The sequence below is a fragment of the Aethalodelphis obliquidens genome, unplaced genomic scaffold (assembly GCF_003676395.1).
Source record: "Aethalodelphis obliquidens isolate GAN/ISIS:26980383/991018 unplaced genomic scaffold, ASM367639v1 scaffold48, whole genome shotgun sequence".
NCBI classification, from domain to species: domain Eukaryota; kingdom Metazoa; phylum Chordata; class Mammalia; order Artiodactyla; family Delphinidae; genus Aethalodelphis; species Aethalodelphis obliquidens.
This window is the reverse complement of record NW_020837992.1, coordinates 990,135-1,011,322: the sequence shown is the minus strand read 5'-3', so window position 1 is coordinate 1,011,322 and position 21,188 is coordinate 990,135. Positions and strand designations below refer to the sequence as shown.

The 21,188-nt window shown below is 39.8% G+C and overlaps 2 protein-coding genes and 1 pseudogene across 7 annotated transcripts in view; 1 reads left to right on the top strand and 2 right to left on the bottom strand.

The window, feature by feature from the left end:
* LOC113607375 (40S ribosomal protein S15 pseudogene) lies at positions 1-366 on the top strand (annotated as a pseudogene).
* A 3,348-nt stretch (positions 367-3,714) lies between these two features.
* Positions 3,715-9,046, bottom strand: SNRPE (small nuclear ribonucleoprotein polypeptide E). The gene is made up of 5 exons (XM_027082693.1): positions 8,916-9,046; positions 8,392-8,418; positions 7,284-7,346; positions 6,267-6,345; positions 3,715-3,950 (listed from the first exon to the last, which is right to left on the bottom strand). The coding sequence occupies exons 1-5, from the start codon at positions 8,967-8,969 to the stop codon at positions 3,895-3,897; spliced, it is 279 nt and encodes a 92-aa protein (XP_026938494.1). The 5' UTR covers positions 8,970-9,046; the 3' UTR covers positions 3,715-3,894.
* Positions 9,047-17,272: 8,226 nt separating this feature from the next.
* ZC3H11A (zinc finger CCCH-type containing 11A) overlaps positions 17,273-21,188 on the bottom strand; it is a 41,343-nt gene continuing 37,427 nt past the window's right edge. For 5 of the 6 annotated variants that reach the window (XM_027082686.1, XM_027082689.1, XM_027082688.1 and 2 more), the window contains 3 exons: positions 20,843-21,009; positions 20,420-20,487; positions 18,003-20,003 (listed from right to left, as the gene is read on the bottom strand). In XM_027082686.1, the coding sequence (XP_026938487.1) occupies positions 19,745-20,003; positions 20,420-20,487; positions 20,843-21,009 (494 nt within the window). In that variant the 3' untranslated portion in view covers positions 18,003-19,744. Of the gene's footprint in view, positions 20,004-20,419; positions 20,488-20,842; positions 21,010-21,188 lie in introns of all 6 variants that reach the window. The other variant, XM_027082687.1, reaches the window with a different exon arrangement.

Sequence of the window (21,188 nt, the reverse complement as noted above, 5' to 3'; positions counted from 1 at the left end):
ATGGAGCAGAAGCAGCAGACCTTCGGCAATTTCACCTACAGCAGCGTAGGCCTTGTAGGCCGTGTCCTACAAGCAGCTGGTACAGCTGTACAGCACCCAGCTACTGCTGAACCAGGACTGCCAAGGAAGCACACCCTGCTAAAGCGCCAGTGCAAGGCCAAGAAGGAGGCACTGCCCAAGGAGCCACCTGAGGTGGCAAAGATGCACCTGGAGGACATCATCATCCTGCCTGAGATGATGGGCAGCATGGTGGGCGTCTACAAGGTCAAGGCCTTCAACCAGGTGGAATCAAGCCTGAGTTCTCAATCATCTACACAGCCAGGTTGGCATCAGGGCCACTCCTCTGGCTTCACCCCCTTCAAGTAGCCTGCTCGGCCAATAAAGTCACAGACTTCTCTTAAAAAAAAAAAAAAGAAGTTATTTTGCCAAGGATGTGAAGAAACTGCAACCTTTATGCACTGTTGATGAGAAAGTAACATGGTGAAGCCACTGTGGAAAACAGTATGATGGTTACTCAAAAATCTTCAGAGAACATACTCAAAAGAACTGAAAGCAGGGTCTCGAAGATTCACAGCAGCATTATTTACAAAAGTCAAAAAGAGGAAGCAACCCAAATGTCTATCGACAGTTAAATGTATAAACAAAATGTGGTATATATACATGCAATGTTATTCAGCCTTAGAAAGGAAGGAAATCCTGACACATTCTACAACATGGATGAAATTTGAGGACATTATGCTAAGTGAAGTAAGTCAGTCACAAAAAGACAAATATTGTATGATTCCACTTATATGAGGTGCCTAATCAAACTCAGAAACAAAAAATCAAATCCAAGGGCTGAAGGGAGGGATGGTTAAGTTGTTGTTTAATAGGTACAGTTTGTTTTTTGCAAGATAAAAAAGTTCTAAATATTGGTTGCATAACAATGTGAATATACTTAACACTACTGAGCTGTACACTTTAAAATGGTGAAGATAGGGACTCCACGCTTCCATTTCAGGGGGCAGAGGTTCCCTGGTTGGGGAACTGAGATCCCGCAAGACGTGAAGCACAGCCAAAAAAAATAAAATAAATAAACAAGATGGTTAAGATAGTAAATATTATGTGTATTTTACCAAAATTTTACCTAAATTTTAAAGTAATACCAAAATGAGAATCAAACCAAGCTATACATATCTGTAAAGAGTTCAGAAAGCACCTAACTGTTAACAGTGGTTATTTATGGAGAACACTGATGGGAAAAGAAGGGACTTCTGTTTTCTGCTCTGTATATTTCTGTATAGTTTACATTTGATCATGAACATGTATTAAGTTAATGCTTTTAATATTTAAAAATTCCACTGGATATAACTTTTAAATTAAAATTAAATTCTAAGTAGTAACAGACTTAAGTTCTCATGTCACCTTAAGTTTTACCAAGCATCCCCTCAAAAAAGCATGCCACGAGTATGTGGTTATGATCAGTTCTAATACAAATAATTAATTAGGGAAAAGATCCTGTGTCATCCAGTTAACATGAGATGGTGCTATTAGGTTTTCCCCAGAAAATGCCCGTGACACTTCCTGGCTAATAATGCCTTAATCCAAATTAGACAGAGATCTACTCTCTAGTCTTGAAATTGACAAATGTGATACAATAATATTTGGTGCCTGCATATACAAAATTCTAGCATTTTCAAACTATTCTTATCCTTCTTTCTCCCTACTTACTACTTACAGAACACCAGGCCCAAATCAGCACTTACTTTTTCAGAGGCTGATTCTCCTCCCACCCCTCACTTCAATAATGTTACAAGAGAGTTCGTGGGTGGTTAGCAAGACCCCCTTCGGAAACCAACAGCCATTCCAGAAAAATAACCGCTCACATACCAAGGGCTGCCAACAAGAGCAGCTTCCCAGCAGCATGTTTTAATAACCTTAATGAAGCAGACAGCAACTCCCTCTGTAATACAAATTCTGGTTGGAAGAAAAGATCTCCAGATTGTGGAAAAGTACAACTTAAAAAGTAAACACCACAGGCTCCAGTACAGCAGGAAAGCAAGCAGAGATTTCTAAATACAGAGCTCAATTTTAAGAGTTCACTGTACCTTATTTCTCACTATCACCACTTGCTCTGTCAAAAATAGACCTTTCCATGTCTTGATCCATTCAGGATAAGCCACAGCAGGCACAGCTTTGCTTACATAGGGCAGCCAGGTCAGAAAGGCCATACAGGGAACTGGAAAAAGCAGCCAGCAGGTTTTCTTAGGGATTATACTGCTCCAGTTTTTATCCTGCTTCCCAGCTATTTTGGTGCCAAGAAAGCTGCAGGGAGGTCTTTGCTCTGCTCTCAAAAAGCTTTTCACCAGAAAGGCTGAAGCAGTCTCAGGACTGCAACTCCCTCTGCTGCCCAATGTTTTCTTTGCATGCTGTAGCAGGTTCAATTGAATTTCAAACTCAAATATGTTAAAAGAGCTAAAGCAGCCCTTTATTTCAAAATATGACCAAAAAGGCACAAGTTCAAATGGAGTGGAACAGCTAGAATGCCAAGTTCTAAGCTAGACTGATTTCTACACTTACCGACAAATCTCCTCTGTCTCATGAAGTGATTCTTTCACTCAGTTTAAAGAAAAGTTCTGGGCTTCCCTGGTGGTGCAGTGGTTGAGTCCGCCTGCTGATGCAGGGGACACGGGTTCGTGCCCCGGTCTGGGAAGATCCCACATGCCGCGGAGCAGCTGTGCCCATGAGCCATGGCCGCTGAGCCTGCGCATCTGGAGCCTGTGCTCCGCAACAGGAGAGGCCACAACAGTAAGAGGCCCACGTACAGCAAAAAAAAAAAAAAAAAAAAAAAAAAGGAAAGTTCTGTATCTCCCTCATAGGCACTTGGAAAAGCAGGAACTGGACTTTTTGATTCTTCCTTACCTACCCTTAATAATACTGCCCATTACCAGAATTTAAGGTAGGTCTTATTCATCTTTCAAGATTCAACTTAAATAACACTTAGCATGTGGTATTAAAGCTATGTTTATCAGCCTGTTTCACTGTATATATTCAACTAATAGCAGATGCTCTATAACCATTTAACAGAATTCTAACTATAACAACCTTGAGATATTGGGGCAAGAGAGAACTGACCACATAATTTAATTAGGAAATAAGCAATTACTGGAGGAGGAACCAAAATTCTTGGAGATAAGAATAGGAGAGGTGTTTCCCCAACTAACATACTATTGTTCTGCCTAACAACAACTTACCAGTGTTGCCTGTGGGTCTTTTTCAGGTTACCAATCTCACAGTCTCCCTCCAGTTAACTCTTAACAGAGCTCCTTTTTAACAAACTTTCATTCTTTGCCTATATCCAAATACTTCTCACATTCTGATCTTAATCAGAATTCACAAAGGCCTTACACAATAACTCTAAGAGAGTGCTAAGCAAAAACTGAGCTACTATAATGTCCCCAACCTATTGTGGTTAGAAACCCTTGTGTCCCAGCATTCAGAATTAGAACTGATGATATTGGCACCATAATCTTTACTTTTGTGAACACTCCCCTTCTCCACCACCCAGTATCAGAAGATTACATGTCAGGCAGAATTCCTACTCTTTGCCTTAAGAATCTACAGATCCCAGTTCTGTGAAAAGCAAATGCCCAGGACAAGTGCCATCTTCAGAAAACCTTAAAATAAATACTAACAGCTAATGGTGCCATTGTGTAAAAACTCTCTACAACTGGATAAAAGAAAACAATGTAAATATTTTAATAAAAACAATCCCACAGCATTTATTGTCATCTGGTAATAACATAAAGGTGAGCAAAACAATATGAATAAATGCTTTAGAACTACACTTCTAACAAAGCACACCTAAAAAAACTGTATTGCCTTCTCAACAATTTCTCACTTCATTGATCATTTCTAGTTGGAGACACTTTGGAGCAGAGTAATGTTATCTCCTTTTAGCATGATCCGACCTGCAACACAAAATTAAAAAAAAAAAAAAAGCTATTAATAGCCACTCAGACTACTTTGTAACCACCTTTTAGCCTCAGAATTTCATATCATTCTTGAGTGATTTTGAAAATGCTTTCTCTCTTGAGAAGGTATGTGACATTTTCCAATATTCATATATTGAAAGGTTGTGCATATCAGACCATGTGCACTTTTCCAACAATAACATAATGAAGGTAGAGAAATGTTATTTTACAAAAAGTAGTTTCTGTAGACTAAGTCAACTACCCCAACATTTCCTAATGCTCCAAGTTTGTAGAAGTTGAGAAATTGGTTTTTTTTAGGAAATGCAGCATATTTACTATAATCCCTTTCTTAGTTTTTTTTTTTAAACATCTTTATTGGAGTATAATTGCTTTACAATGGTGTGTTAGTTTCTGCTTTATAACAAAGTGAATCAGTTATACATATACATATGTTCCCATATCTCTTCTACAATTCTTAATAGATTTCATCCTGTGGTACACAAATTTGTTTAAGTTTTACCTAACATTTTCTAAACTTATTTGAGCAGAGAATACTTTTTTCCTGAGAAATATCTATAAATATCTTCAGGAACACTGGTGTTCAGTAAAACAGTTTGAGAAATTCTAATCAACACCAATAGCAATTAAATTGTTTCACTTTCCCAGGCTTCTACAACAGGTAATATTAATCTGTTCTACAGGGTGGATATTACCATGGGAAATCAACATTTTGCAAATAATTTATAAATAACATCAATAAGGTTAGCTTGGCCTTCCTGGCAAGACATGTTTAAATTCGAAAAATCCAGGCTTTCACAAAAATAGCCTAAGCAGGAAAAAGCAAAGCCAAACATTATACCACTCCTTAGAATCTACTTTCCACAGAGCTAGTATAGGCTCAAGAGAATCCTCAAGGACTGGAAGAAAGAGGCACCTGAAACCCACCACTGATAAAAATACTAGTGAGCTCTGAAGTGGGGCATTAAACAATTAAAGACAAAATGTCTAAATAAACCTCAAGTTAATGGAGTTTTAACAGAAATGATTCAGTAGGTCTTGATGAAGCCATGAATCCTAAAGAACGTGGGTTAATAAACTGCCTTCACTGTTCAAATATTTTAAAATTTCTACTACGTGGCATGCACTGAGTTAGGCACTGAGCATATTAGGGAGCAAAAAAGACAGGACTCATGCACTAATGGAGCATGTGGTCCAGTGGCAAAGACATTAATAATCCCAGTAATGAATATTTTACTACAAACTCAGCATAGCACACCCTCCATCAATCCCCACCCCAAGCAAAACCAAACCAAACCCTGGCAGGAAGTGACATTTGGTCTGAGTCCCAAGAAACAGGTAACAGCATATACAAAGATTTATGATGGGACAAATGTACAGATTCCAAGAATTGAAAGAAGTGTGGGTGAAGCTCAGAATATGAAGTGCAAAGTGATACAAAATGAGCAGAGGGAGGTAAGGCCAGATCATGAAGGACCCTGAAGGATACATTAAAGATTTCCTTATCCTATGAGCAATAAGAAGCCATTGAAGGCTTTCTAGCAAAGAGATAACAAGTTCAGATTGGTGTTTTAAATAAAAGATGACAGGAGCCTGCAGAGCAAACTGGAGGGAGCTGAGGTAGTTGCAGAGAAATTTATTAGCAAACTGAATAGAACTGGTGCCATTCAGCATGGCAGGGAACACTAAAACTGCTCTAAACAGTGTGTGAGGGGTTGGAACTGAGTTTGATTTCTGATATGCTAACTTTGAGGAGCCTTTGAGACATCCAAGTAGAAATGTTGAATAGGCTCAGAGAGGTCTAGAGCTACAAACGTAAATTTGGAAGTCAACATATAAATGTAATTTAAGGTGCAGTCTTGAGTGCCTAGGAAAATAATACTGAGTGACAGAAGGACGTAGAACCAAGACTTGAGCAACTCAAACAGTTAATGGCTGGGTCCTAAAGAATGAATATATAAAAGTCTGAAAAAGGAACAACTAGTAATGAAAAGCAAAAACCTGACTATAGTACCACAGAGCCAAATGCTGCTTAGAGCGCAATAAAATGAGGACCATTCGATTTAACACCATTAGTCTTTGGTAACCTTTGTGAGAGCTCTCTGAGTGGAGAGACAAAAGCAAAAATGGAGTGGGGTAAAGAATAAGTGGCAAAGGATGATTTCAAGAGTATATTTCTCTCCCAAATAATAACTTCTCAAATGCAAACTAAATTTAAACGTGAAATGAGTTGCAATTCAATTCTGTAAGTGAATAAAAATTTCTACAATTCTTTAAGGCCATCTATAGTCTTACCCAGTTGTTTTCTTGACTTTGTTTTAGAATGAATTTCTTCTGCATCATCTAATACGAGGTTCATATACTCATCAAAACCCTAGAAAAATAAGCCAATTGACTGTCATCTTCACATAAGATCATATCCAAACCATTCTAAATGAAAATGGCTATATATAGAGATGCTAACTTCAGAAACTCACCTCTCCACTGATCTTTTAGCTGAAACACCACCTCCCCGTCCTAAGCCTTGTTTTTTTTTTTTTTTTGGCCATGCTGCACGGCTTGCAGGATCTCAATTCCCCGACCAGGGACTGAACCCAGGCCATGGCAGTGAAAGCTCAGAACCCTAACCATTAGGCCACCAGGAAACTCCCTAAGCCTCTTTTTAAATAAAGGAAGATGGAATGTACTTCACATTACTTCTGGAACCTTTGGGACTTAAGATTTCATTAACTATGCCAAAGAGCCATTTCCCTTATCTTTTATAACGTGCTCAATATAGTGTGTGTACATATATGAATTAATTCTTCCCATGTTCCCCACAAGACACTACCACCACCAACCACCGTGCTTGTTTTCTAACTAGTAAACAGGGAAGGGGAGATTATTGATGGAATCTACACTGTCTAAAAGAAATACCAGAGTCGTAGCATAACACTTCCATCCATATCTTCCTTTTTAAAAACATTATTTAGGCTATTCTGCCATCCTGGACATCTTATTTAACTAACCCCACCCAGTTCTATTCAGGTATCACCTAACCCAGAACTAATACTCCATTAATCCCATCTCCCCGGCCCCATTTTATTTCTTTTGACCCCTCCTTTAAGGACTAATACTGTTGTTTAAATAATTTTCCCTCTCTTTTATGAATTACATAATCCCTATCAAGCAAAACAATGAGACAAGGACAGTGGGTCCTGAAGAACTTTCCGTGGGTTGGGTCTTTGACTTTTTGTATATTGCTCTGCTATCTTTTGGTAAGTCTTTTTCTATAAACAAACTGCTCTGAGATAAAATATCTTGGGTACTCACAATGATACAGCCCTCTATCCGCATATTCACTTGCTCATAAAGCCACACCTGAATCCGAGATCTCTGAAATAATCAACAAAAATAGAAATGTTAAGAAATAAGTAAATAAAATCCAACCACTTTGGTCAAACAACAGACAACCATGGCTCCTAAAAAAACCTTAACAAATAAAAGCCAAGACTAGTTACTTATCAAGAAACATTCTCACTTAATAAATATATTGGAACTAAGTTAATAATTTTCCTGTGAACTTAGAACTCAATCATATTTCCACTGCTTCTAGTCTCTATACATTTAAAGTGAAAATTTGTGACAGGATAGCATTTAAAAGGGCTTCTTTCTTATCTCCTATAGCAAAATCCAGCTCCAAGACAGTTTTCTCTAGGTACTCAGTTCTCCATGTCTCACACCTAATAACCAGGAGGGGGACTCTCAATTCCTGTGATTAAAAATTACAAGAGCTTGATATTAATCTGTTTTTCAATTGTGTTGTCACACACTAAAGTTTGTCAGAACAACAGGAGCCACATTTTCTTTCAGAGATAACTTAAATACTCCGCCTTGTCAAGTCAAATTTTGAATTGCTAAAACTCCCCTCAAAGGAAAGAAGGCTGCCACTAAATCCTCTAAACCTATCCTTCCTGTCTTCCTTTTTTTGGGTCTTTTCTATAAATATGTGTCCCCCACCCCGCAAAGTGCTAAACACACCACTTTATGACCTAGTTTAAAGCCGACTGAATTTTTCTTCCAGTGTCTCATCCTAAAGGGAAGGGGGAAAGGTTCCAATGTTCTGGCCATACCCACTGCAACAAAAGTACCCAATTACCACTGTCATGTCAACCAATAATTACTTTTTGAAATTAGTAATTTTGGTCTTGTAGAGTAATTACGACACAATTCTTTGCATGCTTGGAGTTGGCATGGTTACACACCATTTTAACACATTAGAGCTTTCCCAGCACTCCTTCCCCTCAAATACTCTCACAATCTCCAGTTTCATCTACATTTAACTCTAGAACAATGATCAGACAGGATGAAACAAACAGACAAATAAATTCACCTTTAACTTAAAAAGTAATTATGAAACAGTTAACAACAAACAACTTACATTTTGCAAGTATCTGAAGATGAGATTCTGCAGCAGTAGTTAAGGAAAAAATACACGCATAGCATAGACTCTGCTTCCTGGAACTGGTCAACCCTACCCCCATCTCACTTTTCTGAACGCGACGTCTGTGCCTATGCAAAGTGCCCAACTAGGCACCCATTTGGGGCTCCCTAAACACTGTAAACGAATCCCCTCCCACTCTCATTCTCCTGGAGTTTCTTCGGCGCCGACATCTTCCTCAGGCACGAGACCGGTAACTCCCGCTTTCACTGAGTACTTAACTAAGGTTGTCTTCCAACAGCTCACCCCCGCCATTCTTGCATTTCCCACCGCAGGGGTCGGCCAAGCCCACCTCCCACCTGTAATTGCTTCTTCAACTACCCGCGCTTTCTCCCAGTCTCGGCCGCCCCAGGGGCTCATGGGATGAGGGGCCGGACTCCGCTCCCTCTGGCCTGCTCCGTCTGCTCCTTCGCCCCCCATTTCCTGACCCGAACCTCCTCCTTCTCACATCCCGAGTAGGATACGATTGGCTGCACCATCACCTTCTGCACCTTCTGGCCCTGGCCTCGGTACGCCATGGTGGAAGCTCACAAAGACCACACTATCCCGCACACTACCTCAAAAAGCAACTTCCGGAATAAAGAGCCGGAAGCGGAAGTGCATGGTGCTCGCGGGGCGACCTGGGAGGCTCCTGGGAAATACCTCTCTAGCCACGGGCTCCGCTTATCTCGGTGCTTTGTAGCAACTGGGGCGACTGCATTTTGGAACGTGGGTTAGTCCTACAGCGCCACCTGAAGGGAGGCTGGAGGTGGAGCCTAGCGGCTTCGGTTGTGCCTCGGCTGCCGGGAGGCGGTGCACAGCGCTTGGCCATCGCGACTTCGTTTTCTGAGTCGGCTTTAAGAGCCAGATCGTCCCCTTGCGTACCTCTGTCTGTGAAATAGGTTGGTTTAGTGCTTTTTCTGAGGCCTGTTTCCCTGGAATTTAGGCTTGATAGCAGCGTTGTGGTGGACAGGGTAGGGCCGCAAGAAGCCCAAACTCAGGGCTCCCACAGCTGACACTTTCGGCCACAGCAATCCGAATTCAATAGCCAGATGCTCTGGTTTGCTCCAGTAACCGATTCAACTCTCATCAACTTTGTGAGGAGTTAATTGTAAGGTGGCAACAGAAGATCTATGTAGCATGAAAACCCTGAAGTCTGATTTCTGGCTTCAAATCTGGCACTGTTATAGTTTGTGACCAAGAATAAGTTATTCAGCCTTGGACTTCACTGGTGGCGCAGTGGTTGAGAATCCGCCTGCCAATGCAGGGGACACGGGTTCGAGCCCTGGCCCGGGAAGATCCCACATCCTGCGGAACAACTAAGCCCGTGTGCCACAACTACTGAGCCTGCGCTCTAGAGCCTGCAAGCCACAACTACTGAGTCTGCGTGCTGCAACTACTGAAGCCCGCGAGCCTAGAGCCCCGGCTCTGCAACAGGAGAAGCCACCGCAGTGAGAAGCCCGCGCACCGCAATGGAGAGCAGCCCCTGCTCGCCACAACCAGAGAAAGCCCACGTACGGCAATGAAGAGCCAACGCAGCCAAAAATAAAATAAATGCATAAATTTATTTTAAAAAAAGTTATTCAGCCTTGCCATGTCTTGGCTTAGTTGTTACCAAAGTGGAGATAACAATGTTCCTTCGGGGGCTTCCCTGGTGGCGCGGGGGTTTAAGACTCCGGGCTCCCAATGCAGGGGGCGCGGCTTTGATCCCTGGTCAGGGAACTAGATCCCACATGCATGCCGCAACTAAGAGTTCGCATGCCACAACTAAGGAGCCCGCTGGCCACAGCTAAGACCTGGCACAACCAAAAAAGAAAGTTCTTTCCTCATGGAGTTAAAGATTCAATGAAGTAGTAGTATACATGTGTACACATTAAGGTCTCAATGTTTGACCTTTTCTTTTCCTGGGTAACACAGCTGGAAGGGGAGGAGTTGGAATTTGTTAGGGTATGTTGTGGGCTGGCAGAAATTTCATTTAATTGGAATACCCATTTTATAGACAAGGAAACTGAAGCTCAGAGTTGAAGGGGCTCGTCAAAGGGGACACCACGTAGGGCAAGTAGCAAAATCTTAACTTGTTTAACTGAGGTTGTTACCAAACCAAACTTAGGTCCACTCAGCGGAGGAGCAGTAAAGCCAAGCGGTTGACGCTGGTTTGTGATGAAGGAAAGTACAGTGTTTATTGTGAGGCCAAGCGAGGGGAACAGGCAGCTCACGTTCAAAAGACCCGAACTCCCCAGTGGCTTTTAGGAAAGGATTTTTAAAGACAAAGTAAGGGAGAGGCTTGCAGGTACATGATCAGCTCATGCACAATTCTCTGGGTGTTGAGGTAACCACGTGAGGTCACAGGGGTCAGCATTATCAATCCTCAGGCTCCAAGTGGTCTGGAGGCTAGGTGTTTATGGTCAAGATGCAGTTAGCTTCTTAGTTGTTTTGGTATCTGAAAAACAACTCAAGGATATGGCTCAGGATATTATCTATAGCCCTTGACTTTGTTTTATGGCTAAACTATCATGATTTTGTCTTGTTTGACTGTTTTCCTTTGTTTCTGCATTTTCTCACTTCTCTGATTAAATTTACTCTTAGAAACTCAGGGAAGTCCTAGGAGGTTAAAGCTTTTCTATAAACAAGAGGCAGGAGATACAAGGGGGTCTGTCCCCTGGAAGGCCTTGCAGGGTCCTGCTCAGTTTCAAGGCCTTCTGTTTAATGAGGATAATATTAATGGCAACCTCATAAAAATGTGAGATCAAAGGATATGAAAGTGATTTTTTAAAAAGGGCTAGATGGGACTTCCCTTGTGGCACAGTGGATAAGACTCCATGCTCCCAATGCTGGGGGCCCGGGTTCAAACCCTGGTCAGGGAACTAGATCCCACATGCATGCTGCAACTAAGAGGTCACATACTGCAAATAAGGAACTGGAGAGCCACAACTCAGGAGTCTGCCTGCCACAACTAAGACCCAGTACAACCAAATAAATAAAAATAAAAAAAGAGAGAGCTAGAAAACACACGGAATAATTATTTCTTTTTAATCAGCCCCCCCCAAACCAAATAGAGGGTCATGATGTGCGTGGAGTAAAGTTGAGATTTGCTGAATTTGAAGACAGTGTGACTAGAACACACCAGTATACCTAGCCCATCTCATATGTAGAGATACTTAGCTACTTGTTTTTGCATTTTCCTGTTTCTGAAGTCATGATTTCTAAACTTTTAAGGATTGATCTCTATAACCAATCATTTGACTGATTATACAACTCAAATCTTTGATCCATCTAGAATTTATCCCAGTATATCCTAGAACTGATACAATTTTAAAATTTTCTAGGTGGCTACCCAGTTGTCCATCACTATTACAAAAAAATAATCCTTTGTTCCTCATTCAATTTTAAATTCCACTTTTATGATATACCAAGTGTATGTGTGTGTGTAGGTATGTGTTTTTATGTATAGCATTTATATTTTGTTCAGTTGATCTTAGTGTCTATTTATAGACTAGTATCACTGTTATAAGTTTTGTAGCTTTATAATGTTTTCTTATTTGCTAGGACTAGAATTACATAGAATTTTCCTAGTTATTCTGGTTTTTCTTTAAAACTTTAGAATAAACTTATCTAATTTAAAAAAATCTTCTTGGTATTTTTACTGTGATTACATTAAATCTAGAACAACTTAGAATTCTTTTTCTTTTTTTTTCTTGCAGTACGCGGGCCTCTCACTGTTGTGGCCTCTCCCGTTGCGGAGCACAGGCTCTGGATGCGCAGGCTCAGAGGCCATGGCTCATGGGCCCAGCCGCTCAGCGGCACGTGGGATCTTCCCGGACCGGGGCACGAACCCGAGTCCCCTGCATTGGCAGGCGGACTCTCAACCACTGCGCCACCAGGGAAGCCCCGTAGAATTAATTTTTAAAAATCTAAGTACATGATGGCTTTCTATTTGTTCAAATTTTCCTTTGAGTCTTTGAGAAGTTTTTAATTTTCTGTAGTTTTTAGTTTCTTCTTTCTAGTTCATCCAGTTTAATCATAGATATTTCATCTCTCTTGGACTGAAAAATTGTCTTTTATTCAATTGTATGCTCTAACTGGTTTTTAAAGAAAAGTAATACATTCAATTATATAAAAATTATAAAGTTTTGCATCACTAAAAAGCCACCATAATAAGCAAAATGAGAAGATCTGGGAAAAGTATGTTTGTACCACATCAGAAAAGTGGGTGATTTTACTAATATATAAAGAACTCGAAAAAAAAAAAATGCTGTGCAAGAAATATTCCAAAACTTAATGGCTTAAAACAGCATACTTTTTTTTTTTTTTTTTTTTTAATTTGTGACCTTTGTGGGTCAAGAGTTAGGGCAGGGATCAGCTGGGTGATTTTTCTGCTTCAGATGGTCTAAGGCCTTGGCATGTGTATTTAGAAGGCTAGCCCCACCTGAGTCAGTCTCCATGTCTATATAGCCTCAGGGCCTCACCTCATGGTCTCTCTGGCAGAGGAATATGCTTTATTATACGGGGGCCCAAGGCTCTAAGAAGCCAAAGCTGAAGCTAACAGTACCCTTTAAGACCAGGCCTGGAACTAGTATAATATTCACACCCCAGGCCAGGTTCAAGGGCTGGAAAAATAGAGCCCAACTCTTTATTGGAGGTGTATTAAAGAATTTGCAGCCATTTCTAATCTGACACAAAGACCCAAAATAAAAATTGGCAATGGATATGAACAATCAGTTTTATAGCAAAGGAAATACAAATGGTCTTCAAAGGTATGAAAAGAGGTCAAACTTCACTCATTATAAAAGAAATGCAAACTAAACTATACTGAGAAATCATTTTCTCTCACTAGGTTGGCAAAGATCAAAAACTGGTGGTAATATACCTTATTAAGCTCCAATTCTAGACACTTAATCATACAAACTTACATGTGTGAAATAATATAGTCATTGCAGCATTGTTTAAAATACCAAGATGGGAAACAACCTAAATGTCTGTCAATAGGAACTAGCTCAATTATTGCATGTTCATATAGTGTAACACTACGCAACTATAATAAAAATTGCAGTTCTTTGTGTCCTGTTATGAAAAGATATCCAATATACAGTAAGAGAAAAAGTAAGCTATGATACATTTCAGATTAACTTCAGAATAATTTAGTGGAGCCAGCAGAGCTGGATCTCAGATGGGGCAAGCCTAAGGAATAAAATTTTATGAGTCACACTTGCATGTACAAGTACAACCCTGAGAGTGAGCACTTCCTTAAATTATGCCCAGGTACCTTGCTTGCCTCACCCTAGCCCCAGTCCTGGGGGCCAGAATAGGGGATGGATAGCTGGTATGGGTATAGGTGAAACAGGATTTGTCATGAATTTGTAATTCATAATTTAAAACTGTTCATAATAAATATAATAAAAGCAAGGTGCAGGATATCACGTTTTATATATAATATTATATAGAAGTATATTTGTTTATATGTGCCTAAAATATCTGTAGAATACCTGAGAAACTGAGAACATTGGTTTTGGAGAAGTGGGTAGCTGGGGCAGGAGTAGGAGGGAGGATTTTTACTGTATACCCTTATACACATTTTGAAGTTTGAAACTTGTGAATGAATATCACCAATTCAATGAATTTATTAGATAGTGGAAAGTACTATGACATGTTTCCCTTTTTTTGTTCCAACTAATCATAATGTTCTTGTAAAATTTGAGATTTTCATGACATTCCCAAGGTATCTGCAAATGGCTGGTACAGAGACATACCCTGAGAATCACTGGTCCAAAGGGACATATCCTGAGAAGAGTCACCTCCAGGCCTTCTGAATATTGAAGAACATCCTTCCTCTCAGCTTAAAGTTTCTTGCATATCAACCAGGAGCCTCAAAACTTGCTGAATGAAGCATGACAAAGAATGGGGTTGGGAAGAGACAGGGGCAGCCTAACAAAGATCAACAGCCCTTGAAATGGGCAGCAAGTATTTATTGAATGCTTTCTGTTATTTTCCGAAGTGTGCCCCCCAAAATTCATGTGTTGAAGCTCTAAACCCCCAGTACCTCTAGAATGTGACTATTTGGAAATAGGCCCTTAAAGAGGAAATTAAGGTTAAATGAGGTCATATGGGTGGGCCCTAATCCAAGGTGACTAGTGTCCTTCTACCGAGAGATTAAAATACAGACATGTATATGCAGAGGGAAGGCCATGCCTCATGTGAGGACACAGTGAGAAGGGGAACATCTGCAAACCAAAGAGAAAGGACTCAGAAGAACCCAAACTAGCCAACACCATGATCTTGGAATTCTAGCACCCACAACTGTGAGAAAATACATTTATGTTGTTTAAGCCACCCAGGCTGTGGTATGTTGTTTCGGCCCTAACAAACTAATATACCTTCTATGTGCCAGACTTGTACTAGCTGCTGAGAATATATAGGTTAGTAAGAATCTCTATCTCAAGGAGTTTATACTCTGCTGATGGAGAGGTAAACAATTTCAAAACAATGAGGGTAAACAAAGAGTATATGTCTAGTAGACAGGCACCAGAGCCCAGTTTGGGGAGAGGGAGAACAGGGTATTGGGAGAGGTAACCTGGAAGTCATGGAGTGTGTAGGAATCAGCCAATGAAAAGAGGAGAAAAGAGACCTTTAAATAGAGGACAGCATTAACAAAGGCAAACAGCTAGAGACAGATTGGTGTATAAGCGAAGTCGACTGTCAGTAATTTTGCTAGTGTAGAGCATGAAGGGTGAGTGATGGAAGAGGCTGGTACAACATGCTATTCTAAGGGACTTTAATTTTGGAGGGAAGGGGAAGGCACAGGAGGATTTCATGAAACACAGTGACTCAGATTCACATTTAAAATAGATCCTTCTTTCTTTGTAAAAGACCAGTTTATTCCTTAGCCAAGAACAGCTGACAGCAAACTGAGCAAGAATGAGACAAGACAGACTCTGAGAATACCAACGGGATTGTCAGAGGTCACTAAAAACAAACCTTACCTGCTCAATTTGGCTTTGTTTGCAGCTCAAATCATCTCCTTTGCTAAGCTACACAAAACTCCAGATCTAACACCTCAAGGAAAACTTCCCTGATCAGTCTTGAACTCATTGATTTCTCACTCATCCCCTTTATAGACAGCATCATCTATTTATTACTTGTACCCATTTCACTCTTGTTACTTTATCCTTAAAAGTATTTCAAAGGCAGGAGTTTACCTTAATCTATCCCTAGTGGCCAGCAGTGTTTAATGATGGTTAGAATTCATAATGTTCTAATTTGAGCCTCTTCAAGGGAAGGCAGTCCAAAACACTTTGCGGCAGTAACATATTTCACATTTCCTTACAGTTTTTCTAAACTTGACTACCTTCCTTGACCTCTCAACCTAAATAAGTGACCTCACTAATCAAATACACCTACCAGGGAAGGGTTCCTTCTTATTTAGCTTCTCCATCCCCTTGAAATTTCTCCTCCTCCTTTGAGTGTTCTTGATCCATCCAATGTCCTATTTCAGTCATTTGTCTATTCAACAAACAGCAGTCTTTTTTTTTTTTTTGGCCGCGCCATGCAGGATCTTCGTTCCCCAGCCAGGGATTGAACCCACGCCCCATACAGTGGAAGCGCGGAATCTTAACCACTGAATTGCCTGGGAAGTCCCACAGTAGTCTTTTACTTAATCATTTTTCCTCCTCTGCATTCTTCAGTCTGAATATCGGGTGTTTACACCCTTAACTCAGTAGGCTATTGCTTTACTCCTATCTGAACACAAATCAGTCACAGAATCTAAAGACCAAAAAGCCCAGGAACAGGCATTACCAAGTTTTAATCCACTGTTGCTCATCACGATTGACTCAGACTGCAACACTTTCCCAATTAAATCCAACCAAACTTTACTAATAGGCCCACTCAGTAAATTTTATGACTCCTATTTTTTAAAATATAAAATTTTAATTGCTGTTCTTATTTATGGCCATTGTTTATGCTGTCAATTTTATTGTACAATGTTAAGAAAATGGTTGGGGCTTTCCTGGTGGCACGGTGGTTGGGAGTCTGCCTGCTAATGCAGGGCACGCGGGTTCGAGCCCTGGTCTGGGAGGATCCCATATGCCGCGGAGCAACTAGGCCCGTGAGCCACAATTGCTGAGCCTGTGCGTCTGGAGCCTGTGCTCCGCAACAAGAGAGGCCGTGATAGTGAGAGGCCCGCGCACCGCGATGAAGAGTGGCCCCCGCTTGCCACAACTAGAGAAAGCCCCCGCACAGAAACGAAGACCCAACACAGCAAAAATAATTAATTAAAAACAAAAGTACCAATGCCACCGTGGATGTGAGGATTAAATTAGTCAATGCTTAAAAAAAAAAAAAGAAAAGAAAATGGCCAAGTATTTTGTGTTGATGCCTCTAACATTTTGCAATTCATATAAATTAGTTTGGAGAATAAATTATTAATGCAGTTAGATGTGTAGGTTGTGGAAACTTCCACAGACTTACTGAGCAGCTTTCAAAGACCAGATTTAAGAAAAAAAGAGTTCTTGAAAGGTTCAACGAATCAAACCCAACTGCACATAAAAATATACTTTCTTACTGTTATATCTGAACACACTGATTCTGACACTCCAGTGGAGATAAAAAGCAGTAATCTTCCAAGGCAGTGTAGGATTTAGTGTCAAAATGGATATGTGAATTAAGAGGCACATAATTAAGTACTCAATATATGTTAGCTACTTTAGAGTGGTGTTACATAGCAACTGGAGACTACACAGTTCCTGTTGGTTCCTGACAAATTCAAAGCAAATATTTTAAAGAACTGCAGAAATATTCTGCAAAATGAAGCCACAATTTTAGAAAAGGATCATAGAACTTTGATCAATATAGAGAACAAGCTTTATTTCTGAAACTGTAATTAAACATCGACCAAAGATTGGTTGAGATGAAAACAAACTATGTTCTGGTCGTATGTGAGAGGATCCACTGGAACTTGAGGTTAAGGCCAGAACTTTAAGGATCATTTATTGAGACAAATACATGAGCTGCAAATTATCTTGAAAGTTCTGGCTATGCTATGACCAAGTTCTACAACATTTGGGCCCTTTTCCTGTTAAAACTGAAAACCATCATCACTCAAAACTGAACAATCGGTTCTGCTTTCTGTGAAAAGCTGACTCAACTTTTTGGGGACTACTTTTAGACTATTTGGGAAAATCTATACTCTCTGGTAAATTATAAAATTTATATGTATTCCCATAACAAAAAACTGGACTTTCCTGAAGTAAAAATTTTATATGCCTTCATGCTTGAAAATTCTAAATTGTTGGAACCATCTAAGATCACTTCTAAACCCTCTCTCCTTTAAAAAAATTAATGACATTACTCGAGTTACAATGCTAATGGCTAAGTATCAGTGTCAGAAAAAATCCTCACATATAATAGTATTTATTCTTACCTAAAGCAAATGCAACTAAAACTGAGCATACTTGTGGAGAAGTCTGGCAGTATGTCTCTGTAAAAGGTTTCTAAAGACCAATAGTATCTGTGAAACTGGGCCTCTATTGAGGCAGATCCCAGGCTGAAGTGATGTACGACTACTTAACTCATAACAGCAAGACTTTCCTACACCAGCTTTATTTAAAACACAAATAAAGTATTTCTCTTTCTGTAATGGCAAATGGTTCAAATAATGCTGAAAATGAATCATTGACTAATACAGGGCTTTAAATATGAAACAAAATTTTTAAAAAAGCAAAAGAATAAAGGTTATATACAAAAGGGACCTGGAATCTACAAGCCGATTCCAAAAATGAAATGAGTAGAAAATTTGCGGTGAAACCAGAACATTCCACCCTTGCTTTGGAGAAGGGCTATTAGATAACATTCAGTCAGCTGAAGATGGATTGGTAGAGAAGTGTCTGTACATAAATTTCAAGTCAGTTTTGCTTGTGTAGAATCATCCAGATCTTCCCAAAACTGAATGGGCAATCCTGTGGCTTTCTTCCTTTTCCATATTCCCAAAAACGCTACATGAAGTTCAACTCTTGATGAGCCGCTTACAACAGCAGTTCCTTAGGAGCCAACATGACAGGTGGGTCAGATTTCCCTATGAGAAACAAAACCAGCCACCTATAGCAAAATATCAAAATGGGCAGGTCCTTTCCTCTTCCTTCTGATTATGCACAGTATGTCTCCTTTCAAGACTATTATTCCCATCATACTTGTTCCTTCACAGTCTAAACCTTGAGGTGATATGAAGGACACCAACATCAAGAAAAGAAAATTCAATTCGGAAATGAAGAAAACTGGAAGGTATACAATACACCCCCAGAGCATCTTGATAATCCCTGCTACTGTACAATTCAGCATACTGCTACAGTCCATAGATAAATAATGGCAGCTTGAATGAGTTCATTTCCGCCCCCCTCAGGTGTTTAAAGGGCACCAAATAAATACTGGGCAAGAGGAGTTTGCTAGGAGAATTAGAAATTAAAAGTTAACCAATTTTTATCCCTGTGATAATTCAATGCTAGTAAGGTGGCAAGTACTGAAGAAGAGAAGGGACAACTTTCTTACTAAAAAATAAATTCCTGTAATCATTATGTCACCATCTCTTATTAAGAATCCAAGGAATCCCAGAAATAGAAAATTAGTTTCAGAGGACCCCTGAGGCACTTTAAAGCCTTAAAAACTTACAGTAATAATAAATCAGCTATTGCTCTTCAGAGGCTTACAGAGCAGTAGAAGCATGAAAATCACATCCAAAAAGTTATGTCCAGATTACAGGTTTCCTGAGCTGCTCAGCTGTCTCTAGAGGCTTAGTTGAATTTTCCAAATACCTTTAAAAAGACGTACAATTTAACACAGACTGAGTGGATTTTTTTGTTTAGTGGTGGCATGAAATTTGGTCCTTAATGGTAGCAGCTGTCTTCATCCTTTTCAAACTCAGGTAACAGTAGGTACATTAGGATAATACATAAAAGAAATAATACAACAAAGGGGAAAAAAGTCAAAACTGACAAACACCTCAAGGAGTCACTAAGTTTTCTTGTACCCTTTCACTTAGGTCTCCCGCTCAGTCTTTTTGTGGAGAGAGGGGTAAGACAGAACTTTTTTCTCAAAGATGCTAAACAATGGCATCAAATGGACAAAACGACTACCAAGGGACTTTAAAAATCTGACCCCAAGGAATCCAGAACACACATGGATAATTCAGAGGTATATTTCTTATTTGGGGAAAATTCTAGACTAAAGAAATGATCATTTTGGATAAATGTTATAATAGATGAAACTAAGTCCAGTTTTTGGTGAGTCTTTTTTTTGTGTTTTTGTTTTAAATGTTCTACTACAACCTTCAGCTATCAATCATTTCTGATAGCTCAAGCAGAAGGTCATCTTCATCCTTCCCAGGATCCAAGTCAATCTCAGCTTCTAATTTGCCTCCTGAAATCTCCCATATTAATTTCTCAAAATCATCCTCCATAGACAGTAGCGGCTTTCCTGTTGAGGCAGAGCTGAGTCGGCGAGTTTTTGTGGCCACCTGGGATGAGGAAGGGCCAGATACTTCTGGTGGGGAAGGATCTGAAGAGGACTGGGTTGGAGGCAGCACAAAACTGTAAGAAAAAAAACCCCGAAGGATTATTAGATAATTGCCCTTCATCAATGGTTGGCTGGACCACCCAGTCTCAGGTACACAAAGAATTTTAGCAAAGAGTTGTTTCTGAAGACACACATAAACAAAGAATTGTTTTACTGATTTGGGATAAAGCATTTTCATCCTTTAAAGGAGAATCCAGACAGGTGTTTAAAAACTGTTTTCAATAATACAGGCAAAATATAAACAACAGCACCAAAAGAGAACAGCAACCTTGAATATCATGTTTTCCTGCAATTAATATGAAGTTTAGCAGATTTATTTAGATGTGGCTAAACTGTAAATTTTTCAAATTATTTAGCAGTGTTATTCTCTAGAGAGCATAAACAATAATAGCGGCCTAAACTTTGGTTAAAAAGAATTGCAAGGTATTACCTGTCTCTAGGTTTTTCTGTCTCAGGCACAGTGACTGATTTGTCTTCAGAGAGAAGTGGGACAACAGCCTACAAAAGTGAGAGTGAGGTAATTCAGTGGGAGAGTCAGGCTTTTAAATTTGAGCAGATTCATTTTCTCTGCTGCCTTCTTAGAACCATTCTTTAAGCCTGGGAATCCAAGAATAAACCCAAAGACTGAGGGTACAAATAAGCAAAATATCTTAATTAGGTTAAAAAAAAAAATTCACCCTGCCACTGCAAATGTTTAAGCTGTAAACATAATATACAGTAACAACCTAAACAACTAAAATGCTTAGGAATTGACAAACTATTAGACATAATACAGAGAGTTAACAGAGAATTCATCTTGCCCACTTTCCTACCACACAGACTAAAGCACCACTGAGGTGGATTTCCTTCTTACCACAGCTGCTTTTTTGACTGGGCTTTTCTGCAGGACACTGCTGGAGGTGAGTGGTTTCACAGATGCAATGACAGCAGAGTGGGGCTCCACTGCCCTGCGTTTTTGGGCCACTTTGTGTGATGAGACAACTTTAGCCACAGATGGCTTCACATTCATTTTAGGTTTAGCTACAAGACAGAAAACATCTGATTAAAAGCTAGAATAATCCCCCTTTTACATGGAGAATAACTCAGAATATCAAAATTCCTTCTCAGCAATTAGGAACAGCACAAGTAAGTAAAAAAACGAACCAACTAACCAAAAAAGAAAACCAGACTGAAAATGATCCACCAGCAATCTGCACTAC